This window comes from Panthera leo, chromosome A1 (assembly GCF_018350215.1).
Source record: "Panthera leo isolate Ple1 chromosome A1, P.leo_Ple1_pat1.1, whole genome shotgun sequence".
NCBI classification, from domain to species: Eukaryota; Metazoa; Chordata; class Mammalia; order Carnivora; family Felidae; genus Panthera; species Panthera leo.
This window is the reverse complement of record NC_056679.1, coordinates 10,833,108-10,847,025: the sequence shown is the minus strand read 5'-3', so window position 1 is coordinate 10,847,025 and position 13,918 is coordinate 10,833,108. Positions and strand designations below refer to the sequence as shown.

Genomic DNA, 13,918 nt, shown 5'->3' with positions numbered 1-13,918 from the left:
GCAAAATCACAAAACAAGCTATTTAGGAAACCGCCTGTGAATACCTCAAGAAGAAAATGAACAGGGCACTTCATGAGAAACAAGTCACGTCAGACTAACTTTATTTTCTTTTTTGAAAAACTGATCAGTCCAACACCAACGGTGGCTGACACTGCTTATATGTCTAGCATGCATTGATCAAGTGGCTTTCTGATGCGTTTGTGGCCAAAATAAAGAATAATACACATTGTTTGAAGGACAGTGATGAAGGGCTCTGGAAAGAGTATTTGGCACTGTCCTCTTCAATATTTTACTCCACGATTTGAGTAAAGATGGTTCATCCAATTTTGAGGTGACAGAATGCGGACCTCTCAGCAGTCATATTCATATTTATATGAATATTCAGCACAGTCATAGTGAATATGTTGAATTTTCCAAAAAGTTCATTACAGTCTGACAAGAAAAGCTGAATCTAACAGGTTGAAACTGAACAGGGATACATTTATGGACCTACAACTAGGTCTCAAATGCCAAGTGCACAGATGCAGGATGGAGACGCCATCACTTTGCAGAAACACCTATGGCACGGGATGGGGAATTTTAGAAGCATGACCGCTAAGAGTTATGGGTATGAAATAGCCACCAAGATATCAAATGTAAGTTGGGAGCATATAGAGTTTAGAAAAGAAGTCTTGCTAGCTTTCGTCTGTCCGTCCCCGCCCATGTCACAGTGACAATATTACATTTATTCTAGATACTATGTGGAAGGCAAGTGTAGGTGAACATATACAGATTAATGTGACCAGAGTGATGATCAGATTTGAAACCACATCCTTTGGGGGAGAAGTCTGCTGGAAGAGACTCGTGGAATATGCAGGGTGATAAGAGCCAGCTTTAACTATTACAGTTAAGTAGAGGACTGATTGGGTGTGTTTTGAACAGTTTCATGGCGTAAGTCTAAGAAAGATGGGGAGCTTTGAAAACACCCTTGGCAGTAGTAGATTTACATGACAGGACAAAATTTATTGGTGTATTCTTTGAAGTTTCTTCTGCTCAGTGCACCCTCATGACCTTCCTGGCTTATTTTACTCCATGGCTCTCATCAGTATCTAACTATGTGTTTTCTATTTTATTGCCTATCCTCCTCCACTGCACCTTTAACTCCATGAAGAGAGGGCTTTTCACATGTGTTGTTCACTGCTGTATCCTCAGTACTTGGAGCCTGGCAGGTATCGACAAATGTTTGTTGAAAGAATGAATGAATATGTGGTTTTGTCAGCTTTTATCCTCCTGCGGGATGTTTCCAAGGATCCTGGGAGTTGTTCATTTCTTCCTTCCCCAGACACCTTTTCCTGGGGATGGTTTTGGTTTTGCCACATCGGCTATTTGGGATGTTGTAATGCAGAATAGGGAAGGAGAAGGTAAGAGTGGAAGGACAGGAGAGAGAAGGGCATGACTGAGGCTGGGGGTTGGAGAAGGAGTGGCAGGGGTGACTGAGGAGTGGAGGAAAGGGGGTGGGGGTAGGAGGTTTAAGGATGGATGGCTGAGCTCATGAGCTGCTTTATGATACTTAAGTAATGGTTGTAAAGACCCTGTGTTATGTTCAAATCAAAGCTTGGTTAATGGACGTTTTCATCAACAGGAACAATATTCTGAGACTGGACCAAGCAGTTAAGCTTCCAAAAGATCACAGTCAGAGGTTTGGCTTTGAGGCCAAGATCTAATACTTGTCAGCTGACTGCCTTTGAACAAATAATCCCTCTTCTCTAGAATAGGTATCCTCATTCCTGAAAGAACCTTGTAATGCCCACCCCCACTTCGCAGATTATGGGGCTCAAAGTCCGAGTGAGAATTCCAAATGTTGGGATTCTTTGTGAACTTTAAAAGGTGATATATAAATATAAGGAACTGTGCTGTACTCTGCCTAGGATAAACACTTAGTGAGTGTTTCTTGATGAGGGTCCCCTAATCTTTTTTTCTGAGCCTCTGGGAGAATCAGCTTTCCTCGTTGATTGAAATAGCATCAAATAGCACCTTGCATCAGGAGAGCTTCAGCTGGGTGATGATGTGGCATCTAAGTTTTCTCAAAGTAGAAGTAAACATTTACTTGGAGAACTTTCCAGCTGACCTGGCAATTAAGGTCAATCCCTATTTTATTTCACTAGGAGAAATTGGGGCCTGGATTATCAAAATTAGTGATTCCATATCCTTCCCCTACATGGGCTAGCCGATACTATCAGAGATAAGTATTGACATAAATCAGTGGTCTACAAAAGGACTTGGTAGGAGAAGTTGAAATGTACCCCTCCTTTGCTTGATCCTCTGGTGATCTCTCTGCCTTCCCGGAAGTCAGTTTGTCCCAAATTAGAGGACACATGTAGAAAAGGGAGTTCTGCGTGGGGCAGGACAGTATGTGTTGGTAGAACATTCAGTCTGATGCTAGAACAACATCCATCTCTGGTTCCTGGCTATTGTAAAATAAACACTGCACTGAGCATCAGAATATATGGGCTTTCACTCTGGCTCTTCTGCTTACTAGTCGTAGATCTTAGTTAAATCATTTAACCATTGCAGACTTTAATTACCTTGTGAACAATAAGAGCACTTAATTAGAAATTCATAAAACTTCTATGACTCTAGATAACAGAACTGAAACAGGTACTCTACAACATGAATCTTTTTCCTTCCTTTCTGTTAGTGCCATTTTTCCCCCCTCCGTTGAGCATTATTCAGGCCGTGCAAGAACTGTATTGACTCACAGGATGAACATGTGGTGATTCCAAGAATTTCCAGTAAGAGTAACAGCAGTATAGTTAGGGTTTCCTCTCTAGATTCATCTGGAAACCCAGAGTCAGTGCATAGCTACTCCCCTGCGGCAATGTGAACATGACAACACGCCCCACAATGGAGCAGAAGGTCATGACTGCGGATGGCGTTGACAGAGGCTGTGATCAAACCCAGGCATGATTATCTCTGTTCACATAAGATTCTACCTCACTAATGGACTTCCTTCAGCGACTTCTTTTCTTGTGCGAGAAAATCTGTACCTAAGCTCATGCACAGCATTGAATTTTGATGGCATTTTACGCCAAATCTGTTTGTCCGGTATCAGCAGAGGATCAGATTATTTTTATTCTTTTTAACATATTTTACATTTCTAGATATTAACATACTTCGCATTTCTAGAAACTTTCTATGCTGACTGTGAAGGATAAAACGGTATAATTGTGCTGCTAAGGAGCCTTACAACATTACCTTGTTAATTTTTAAATCTGGTCTAATGACCATCTTGGCAATTGTAGAAACTTGATCTCTTCGTTATCCCAGAATGACTGGGCTCTGAGGGGCTGCCATAGAGTAACAACTGACAAGAGGTTGAATATTCTCAATGTCTTTATTTAAATGGGAGGTGTCCAATTCCACCAAAAGGAACATTCTAATACCCTATCCGAGGTAACTGTCCAAATACTTTGATATGAGTAATTTGGAAAGTTAATGCAGTCATCATAAGGTTGTTTGGTGAGCAGGGAATCAAAATAAAGGGAATTTCTATCAAAAGATAGTTCATGCAAGTAATGAGACTCGTCTAGGGATTACATCGCCCAGATCCTGGTTTTCTTTCTTGGAAGGTGCTGGAAGCATCTTGATACTTTGTTTCTCTCTGACTACCATTTCTTCACTGTGGACTGTGCCCTATTTATTAACATTTTCTTTCCTCAGATATGCTACTATCGCTGATTTCACTAAGATTGCAGCTTTTGTTTCTATTATCCCGGGAGACAGTCTGTATCCTACCATTATGTGTTTTAAATGATCTGATCTTTCTTGGGGCACCTGGGTGGCTTGGTCGGTGGAGCGTCCGACTTCGGCTCAGGTCATGATCTCACAGTTCGTGGGTTCAAGCCCCACATCAGGCTCTGTGCTGATGGCTTAGAGCCTGGAGTCTGCTTCAAATTCTATGTCTCCCTCTCTCTCTGCTCCTCCCCCGCTCATGCTCTGTCTCTCTCTCCTTCAAAAGTAAACAAAAACATTGAAAAAAATTTAAAAAAAAGATCTGATCTTTCTTATCTATACTAACATTCCCCTTTAACATTTATTTATTTTTGAGACAGAGAGAGACACAGCATGAACGGGGGAGGGGCAGAGAGAGAGGGAGACACAGAATCCGAAGCAGGCTCCAGGCTCTGAGCCGTCAGCCCAGAGCCCGACGCCGGGCTCGAACTCACGGACCGCAAGATCCTGACCTGAGCTGAAGTCGGACGCTTAACGACTGAGCCACCCAGGCGCCCCTAACATTCCCCACCCAGGCGCCCCTAACATTCCCCTTTGAAGTTAAGAAGTATATCTAGTGCCTCTGACTCTACCGTGTCATTTTCCAAATGATCTTGGAAAACAGCATGGAATGGAAATATGTGTTTTCTTATTGAGATGCCTGATCTCAACTTCAATTTAATTCTCTAAAAATAATTTAAATAAAATTAATTCAGCTACTTTCAATTATGAAATGGAAAGATAATATACTAGTTTTCAAAGCTTTATTTCCTAATCTTAATTACATTTGAAAAATAAGTTTAATGATAAAGATTATTAAGTTTATGTTCCATTTTACTTAAAGATAAAAGGCATCTTAAAACATCACAAGGACTTCTTCATAAAAACACTATGAATAGCTACTTACATCTGTTTAAGTGCTGTGTATTTGATGAAAACTTTATCTGGAAGACTGTGAATTTTGTTTTCTTTAAGAGACCTAAAATAACAGGTAAAGCAGACTTCATTATAGGTTTTATGACCAAGAAAACTTTTCCCTAGAAAGTGCATGACTGAAAACAGGATATTTATGGATACTCCTTGCTACTTCCCGCACATTTGAAAATGACCCTAGTAACTGAAAACTTTCTCGTGTGAGAAAGAGAAGTGCATAAGGCAAAATTAAAGCAGTTTGCAAGTATCTGACAAGTTTGGCCATTTAGTATCATAGATTAGAATGTCTATGAAGATTTAACATCTTTACTCTCTGGGTAATTTAATAAAATACAACAAACAAACAAACAAAAGAAAACCAAAAATTCCTAACCAACTCACACATGCTCAAATCATAATATGACTGCAAATTCTGGAGGCTCTCAAAACATTTTTACAAAGTACAGGCAAACTTACAGTGACGACATAGCCAGCTTCATGGATTTTTTATATCTTTGTTATATCTTTGCAGTCTTGGACAATTGCCACCATTTACAATGAGGTAGAATAAGCTAGTGCTCTCCTTTTTTATTTTCATTTTTAGTTGTATGGTACTCGCATTTTAGTAAAAACAATGAATCGGAAAGTAACTGAAAATCAGCACTGCAGACCAGAGACATTTGTGAGCTCCACGATAACCAGGATAATCTAACACACAGCATTTAAAAACTTGCCTTCCCTGGAGAAGAAACATGTGGGATTCTCTGATTTCTGGTAGTTTTAAGGGGAACTTCTATGATTTTGCTAATATATAAGTAACACAAAACACAACAAGGGGAGTTTAGATTGGACTACATGGTTTTCATATGGTTTCAGGGGCAAATATCATCAAGACATGAATTCTACTCACAGTAATGTCGCATTGCTGGAAATCACTGGCACAGACTTTAAGCCCATATTTACACATTCCAATTCGGTTCCTTTGCAGTCACAGGGTTGTGGATACTGGTTTAGAGCTAGGGGGCAAAAGAGTAGTATTTCACTGGGAAAAAAAATACTTTTCTTTAATTATGACCTCATCTCTAATAACTGACAGTGTTCTCTCTTCATTGAATGTATAACATTTACCTCTTTAGTAGCCTAATTTGGGTCCATACTAAAAGCAAAGAATTGTCTCCTAGTCCATCATAGACTAATGTGGCATTTCATTTCGGTTCTAGCTTCCAGTGGTCATTTCAGAGGCACTTAATAAGTGATTAGAAAGAAACCACAGAAAGATTTAAGTAGCACAAAAGTGTGTAGTGAAGCAAGATTAAGTTCCCCTCAACGAAAAACATTAATACAACAGAGTAAATCTGCAATGGGTATAATTGAGTCGATTTAATTTAATTGAATGGCACAAAGAGGTTGCTCAGTAAATCCTTGTTGGTTAAAATTCAATTCAATTTTTTCCCCCTTCAAACTTCTCCTAGGGCTGTGAGAAGAGACAGATGCAGTAGCCTCCACTGTGCCTTATTGAAATAAGCCAAGTTGGATACAGTCTTATTTGGGTTCTTTGTTTTTCGTTACTATAAAGTTATAGTGGAAGACAAAAATGGTAGAGAAGCTATAAAGCTGAGAAAACCAAAGATCCATCTATCTGAGACATTCAGAATAAAAAAAAATTCAGGATTTACTGTGAAGAAACTTACATAATTATTAAGATAATGGCATATAAAGGGGTGAGAAATCTATGGAGAAAACAGGCCAACTTGTCCCATGAGACAATCACTCTGTGTGTGTGTGTGTGTGTGTGTGTGTGTGTGTGTGTATGAGAGTAAGGGGTGTGATATTTATGGAGCACTTGATTTTGCCTCTGATCCTGTGGGTATTTGTTTTGATGGAGCTAAGAAAAAGGATTCTTTTCCAATTTTTGTATTATTATTTAGTTAGATCTTTACACATCCTTTCTAATTGCTCTGTTTCTTTTAAATTCCCTTAACCAAACTTTCTAAAATCAATTTTACGGAATTTTAGTAAATTCAGCAAACTTTTATTGAGTACCTGCTTAATTCAAAAGATGCATAAAGTTTTGGAAGTATCTAGTGTATAAAATTTTTGCAAATATTCTATGTTGTTTATAAAGTTTTTTTATAGAGTTTTTGAAAATATTCTATGTTATAGGTTTATGCTAATTAGCTCAACTCCTTAAAGCTCAGAATGTTCACTTCAACGTTTATTGACAGCAAAAATGGTGTTTGCGTTATTAGATTGAAAGCCTGGGGATGGAAACTCATATTTACCAATAAAAGAATTCCATGTAGTCCAAGCTGGGCCTACTGCCTAAACCAGCGACGTGAGCATAGCTCCCTCACCTGCACATCAGTCATACCCACAGGCTCTGGATTCTTCTTCAGAAATGCTTCTGCATCTCTGTCTCTCTCACTCTTCCCACTGGCATTTTCTGGGATCAGATTCTTAGTATTACTCTGGAGTATTGCAGGAAACATAATGATCAGTATCTCACTGTTCTTTGTTCTCAACCTTGGGAAGGTTGACACTTGGGTTGGCTCATTCTCTGTTGTGGGGGGGCTGTCCTGTGCATTGTAGGATGCTAAACAGCATCCTTGTCCTCTGCATACTAGATGCCAGGAGCCATCCCCCAGTTGTGACAACCCAAATGTCTTTTGACATTGACAAGTGTTCTCTGGGGACAAAAGTTGTCCGGGGTTGGGAACCACTGTTCTGATCCATTCTCTATGATTCTGATGGAAGAATCATTCTTACAAACCCTTCCTTTCATGTGCTTCTTCCTCCTCATTAAAAGAAAATAAGCCCACAGTGTCAGTAGTTGCTGACCATGTACAGCAGTGATCTCCACAATGGGATGTGTACAAGATGACCCATTATGACTCAGGAAGAAAATATGAGAACTTACAGTTGTGTTTATTTTTAATCTTTTTAAGTTCTAATTTTTATATATGATGTACCTGTGCACAATAAAGTATGTAATAAGTGGCAATTATAAACTGATATTATAAAGTGCATAATATAAGGTTAATATAGGGTTTAATATATATGTATATTACTATTTGTATATACATACTAATATATGTATATAATTGTATATGTACCTGCATAATTATGTCTAGGTATACATTATACACATGTATGTAATATAGGTGTATATAAAGACATGATTCTATCTACAGGGTAGAGGCCAAAGTCCAAAGTGTGCACCCAGAATCCTCTATGGGCTGGTGCCATCCTTCTAGGTCCATGTCAGCGTCATTGTCTCTGTGGATCTTTTTCCACCCTTGGCACAACCATCATTTCTTCCAGTGGGCTTCCACATTCCTTTGTGCAAACATCATCCTTCTAGTTTATTGTATATATTGTATATTGTATATACAATATACTTCACTATATTGTATCATCTCTGTCTCCATGAGGTTTTGCCTTTCCTGCTACCATGTGAAGTATTTGTGACTTGGGACCACATCTTACTTATCCTTGTACTCTCAGTCCTTAACATAGGGGCTGAGAAGTAGTTGGTGTTCAATATCTCTACTGAAGAAAGTAGTTAAAGGGAAAAATATCTTTATTATTTATCATAATTATTTAATATCTATATATTCTCACAATCGTAGGCTACTACATAAAATGAGCGTGAATGGAATATGTTGTTTCCTTCCATGTCTTCAGTCCCATGGCAGACAACGGAGCAATTGACCACTGAAAGACATTGACCTGAAACTGAAATTCTAAAGGGAATTGACCACACTACCCATATAAATCCATGCACCACAAATCATGTTGCTCGCAAAGCTGAGACTGAGTCTTTGAATCAATACCACTTACAGCACTCCTGTGTTAATGCCACATAATTAGCATTTCCATGGACTGTGCCAAATATGGTCGCCCATCCACTAGTGTCTCCTGTGAAATGGTGATGAATATGTGTCAGTTATTCTATAAATCAAATATCAAATTACAAAACAAAAGTATAAAAATTTGATAATGAAATCAATTAAAAATTTGTTTCAGTAGTTGAATGGTAACATCAATGGTAAGGGACAAAAAGCTAGGCAAACATCTGGAGCCTTTCCCTTTTGGAAAATTACAAATATTTCAAATGTATGCTTCATAAAATATATAATGGAAATAGAGGATTATTTTACCTACCTATATCGTTCTTGAAAAATACTACTTGTTTCTAGTGCTGACAGTTGAAATGTTTGATCTTAATTTTAAGGTCCTCGGAAGAAAATACAATCTGAATTGTTTTGGCATATGCATATTGCTGCATATGTATATGTAGATACATGCTTGATAGATGTAATGACTAATAATAAAAGATGTGTCACCTGACCTTTTTAATAAAGCAAAAACAAAGTTCCTTTTCATCAAGGATACCTAGTCCTATTGAGTGGAAAAATATTTTCTCAATTTGTCAGAAATTGCCAAGTTTCTGCTTATTTGCCAAGTTTCCTTCTCCTTTTCTGCAAGAAAATTATCTTCTTTTTAAAAAGGAAACCTGATTTTGAAGTATCATCACTTTAGCACATGCCATTAAAATGGTAAGATACGTATTATAACGTAGTACACTGAAGCTCATACAAATGGAAAAGTAAATTTAAATAGTTGCCCACAGTTCCCTTCTGATGCCTACAACCTATAACTGATTTCTATTTCTTATTAATACCCACAATGGTTTTTTAAATGATTCTATTTGATGCCTTTACATGAATTATTTAACTTGTGTTCAGAACATCCTCACGAGGTAGATAAATATGCCAGGTCTCTGATTCCCAAGCAGTGAAGAGGGAACACTGAGGATTTGGTTGACTTGCCCATTGGCATCCAGACAGCTGCCCCCGTCACTGAGAAGTGATTGGGCACCTACTATGTACCCTACTATTATAGGCTCTGATGACAACAAAAGAAATAAGGCACAAATAAGAACTCTTCTCAAGAAGTTCATGTCTATACTGAGAAGAACAGTGAAAAGACGAGGCAGCCCTTAGTACAACCATATGGGTACAGCCAGGATGCTTTGGTAACAGGGAGAAAAGGTGCTTATCCTAGACTGCTGGCAGAGCTTCAGGGTGGGGAGTGAGGCCAGGGAAGCCAAGCTTCTGAGGTGAGAAGGGTCCCTGAACTCATCCTAAATGGTAAGTATGAATGATCCACCGGAAGTGAGGGCGTAAGGTTCCATGAGAGGGGAGCATACGTGAATCCTCAAGGGCAGGAAAGCAGATTCTAGAGACAGATGCCTGGCATTCCTGGACTTTGTGGTCTCCCTTGGATTGCTAGTTAGGTGCTATCAAAGAATGGCTGTTCTGTGCGATAGGAAACTCACAAGGTTCTTTCAGATTCAAGAGATCTGGGTTCTAGTTGTCTACTCTCTCACTAACTAGACATGTCAATTTGGCATCAGTTTATTCAAGTAAAAACAAACAGGTTATATTAGACAATATACACGGTCCCTGCATACAGACCTCAAACAGCCTGTAAGACTTTTAGTGATCTGGTATCTGCTTACCTCCTCACCCTCTGTATGTTTGTTCACTCTGCTCAAACCACACTGGCCTTTTGGCCTCACAAACACATTGTCTTACTTCGTTGAGCCTCAGGGTCTTTTCCAGTTGCTGTTTCCTTTGCCTGCAACTCGGTTCGTCCACAATTTTTCATGGTTTAGTTTTCAGTTCAAACATTATAATCTCAGGGAGGTTTTCTCTGGTTGCCTTTTTAAAATAGGCTTCACTTCAGGTCACTTTCTACCCCATCATTTTTTTTTTTCAATATTTTATGGCACTTATCATGCTCTAAAATATTTAACGTTTGAATAAATATTAATATTTGAATGCATTTAATATTTAACTTCGTTCCGTACAGGGTTATTGTCCTCCTTGTTCACAAGGTCCACGTGAACTCCATGAGGGCAAGACCTTGTCTCTCTTGAGCCTGCTGTGTCTGGGTGAGTGAGACAGCACCTGGCACATAGTGGGTACTCACTGTAGGTTTAACTCAGTGAATTAATTCTCTAGGCAGGAACCATTCACGCTTTATGGGTATTCGTGTAACTGCACCAAATTACCAAGCCAAAAAAAGAGGTAGTCTATAGGAAGACATTTAAAATTAGAATATGAGCATCAAGTAGCTTTCAAAATATGATTTCAGTTTTTATCACACTTGTATTTCTGATTTAAGCAACCTCTACCTGTAAAAAATTCTGGTCATCATCGCAAACGAATCGGGGAACAATTATTTGTGTTACAGTAGGATTCCCTATAGAATATCAAATCATCTCTTCCCTTTCGTGACAGTTATTATTTGGTCCACGCACAGTTTGGGGGCATTCACAAGGGGAGGTGGATGTCTGGAGCTGAGCGGAGGACTCACCACAGCTATCCTCGTCAGCCTGGTTCCCGCAGTCGTCCACACCATCACAGTGAAAAGCACGGGGTAAGCACTTGGTAAGATTTCCACAGGGAAAGTATCCTTTTGGGCACAGAGAAGTGATTGTACTGCCCTTGGTCAGTGCAAAATCTATGTGAAAGAGGGGAAAGTAGTCTCAGGTAATAGAATGAAAGTGTTAATATGGCCAAATTCTTTTCATGGCATTCCCTTTAATTTTCAAAAGGACCCTTTGAATTGAGTTTGTCTAATTCTATCCATAGTGTACAATATCTTTGAATAGTATTCTTAATTATAACATTCTAAACAATCATTGTCATATCGAACATCAGCTATACCAAGAATCAAGGTTCATTTTTTAACTAATTTCAGGAAGGCAATAGTAAGAAAAACCAAAGCAATCATCCTACTTTTGTATGGAATCAAAGAGTTGTCCGCTCTTGGAAACAGAAATGTAAAGCCACGAGCTAACAGAATTAAACAGATGAATTTATTTACTTATTAATCCTTTCTGAGAAGGATTTGAAGTGACATAATATATATATGCAAAAGGACAGTTTTAAGTGTGAATTAGAAATTGGGAACCACATTTGAATTAGGAGGGATAAATAGTAAGTAATAATATCTAACCCTCATTGAGCTTACTGTGTCCCAGGCCATTTGCACAAGTGGTTTATCTCAGGTATTCATTCAACCAATGTATGTATGGGTGATATTTTCCTTTATGTTTCAGAGATAAGGAAGTTAAATGCAGACATCCATCTGGAAAGTCACAGAAGGTTTGTTCTCTATCCCTCTGCTATATTAAAATACATCATACCTCCAACCCAAGGAAAGTCCTGGCCATGATGCCAAACATCAGTGGCAACATGGTTAGGAGCACCTTTCCAACACCGCTCACTCCCTTCAATTAGTGATAATGAACTGTGGTCATGCCTGAATGTATAGTCTCCCTCAGTCAATTTCTGTGAAGTTTTGACTGACACTCCTTTAAAACAATACATGACTTCAACAATTGTACTAGAGTATTTATGAAGAACATCTCTTGTTTTCTGGAAAGTACTCTTTCAAAATTGACAGATGTCTCTTACATCTAAATTTCTAGAACGTTTTTGATCATTTTACCCACAGAGTAATTTTGTCAAAGTTAATTATATTCCTTTCTTCATTTTCTCATTCAACGTAGCCACTATTCAGCTGTTGTCTTCTCTTATGTTTCCTTCTCTTATGTTTTGCATCTGTCCTCACAGAGGATTTATGCCCCCCTTGAAATTCAGGTTCCCGATTCAACTGGTATCTTCATAACACAGTAGTTAACAGTGGTCCTCTGGGGTCAGGGGATGATTCAAATACATGTATAGGGGAGGGAGGATATGAGCAATAAAACATTTTTTATAGGTAGGAAATTCATAGAAAAATAGTTTAACACCTTCGAAAACACATTATATTTTGTATTGTCTGTATTCACTTTGTCTAATTTTCCCTTCCCTTTAATAAATACAACACTACTAAAAAAAAAAAAAAAAGTTAAGAGCCTGGCCCTGTCTTGGAGACGACTGGACATGCCAACACACACTTGACCCCAGAAGCTGCTGCTGTTGCGTCTGCTACACCTTCTGTAGATGGGGAGGGCGGCCTTTGGATGCTTTTCTATCCGTTGGATGTTTGCTCTTAGCAAAGCAAAAAATATTTTTCTTTGCTATTGTTGCAGTGGTAGATGAATGATTTACTATTAGCAACTTGGCGTAAGACCAGTGAAGGCTGGCGATTTTAGGAAAACTCTGCTGCATGGCTCTGGGAGTTGGCTTGTTAAGCCTATTCACACAGGGAGAGGCATACTGAGTCATAGATTTTTAAATCTCTTCTTTCTTGTAAAGATTTCTGTGGAGGGCAGGTTTATAAAAAACTAGTTGTCCCCCTGTGTTTGGAATATGAATGAGTGAGAGTCAGTATATCCTAGTGTAGCAGCCTTGAAATTTTTTATGATAGTAACTCACAGACATATATCTTGTATCACAATTCAGCATACAAACAGGCACACACTGAAAACAAAATTTCTTGAATTATAACTTGCCTTTTACTATGTGGGATGTACGCTGATCATTGCTATTCTATCTTATTCCCTCGGAACGGGATCACAATCCACTAAATTGATCTCACGATCCACTAACGGCATATGACCCGTTCATTATTCATAAGTATTCATTAGTGATGAAGTACTCTGGATGACATCAGACCTGCCTGGGTTGACATTCTTTCTGCCACTCACTAGATTTCAAGAAAGCTACTTAATCTACAAATTTAGTTTTCTCACATTTAAAATAAAGTTCATGTAATATGGATGTGTTTCAGGAGCTGCGCAAGCTAATGTTATGAAATACCGGGGAGTTCCTGGCCCACGTTAAGCCCTCAGTTAATGTTGGTGTGCAGGTAATTTCAACACAAGGTAAGAAAATAGGACTTTAAGAAGGAAACTCGAATGTAGAATGAAAGCTTGCTGTGCCTTAGCAGTGCAGAATTTTTTATGTGACTTCTAAGAAAGAAATAACAGAGACTATAATAAAAATTCCCCTACCTATTCATGTTTTTCTATTTGAAACACCATATGACATTTAGGGTTTCTATTTTAAGCAGCCTCAAATCGCTTTGAAAGCTAAGGCGGGGGGATGTTGTAAATGATAAATAAGCAATGAAAACGTCCTCACCACTAATAATAATATTTTATTAATGATTTAGAAGAGGTGATTAAACATTTGATTAAAGACAATTTTGAAATAGAAAGCTGAGCCTGCATAAGATATTTTGAAGGCAATACATTGTGTTCCTTTGTGAAGTTTACCATGAAGATAACCTTGAG

General features: G+C 38.4%; 1 protein-coding gene across 1 annotated transcript in view; it reads right to left on the bottom strand.

Annotated features, from left to right (window-relative positions):
• The window catches only part of RXFP2 (relaxin family peptide receptor 2), a 42,381-nt gene extending 30,316 nt beyond the window's left edge, over positions 1-12,065 (bottom strand). Inside the window, exons 1-5 of the mRNA XM_042954258.1 lie at positions 11,882-12,065; positions 11,047-11,193; positions 8,503-8,580; positions 5,573-5,678; positions 4,658-4,729 (exon numbers count right to left, since the gene is read on the bottom strand). Coding sequence (XP_042810192.1) covers positions 4,658-4,729; positions 5,573-5,678; positions 8,503-8,580; positions 11,047-11,193; positions 11,882-12,065 — 587 coding nt within the window. The remainder of the gene's footprint in view (positions 1-4,657; positions 4,730-5,572; positions 5,679-8,502; positions 8,581-11,046; positions 11,194-11,881) is intronic.
• Between the last annotated feature and the right edge of the window lie 1,853 nt (positions 12,066-13,918).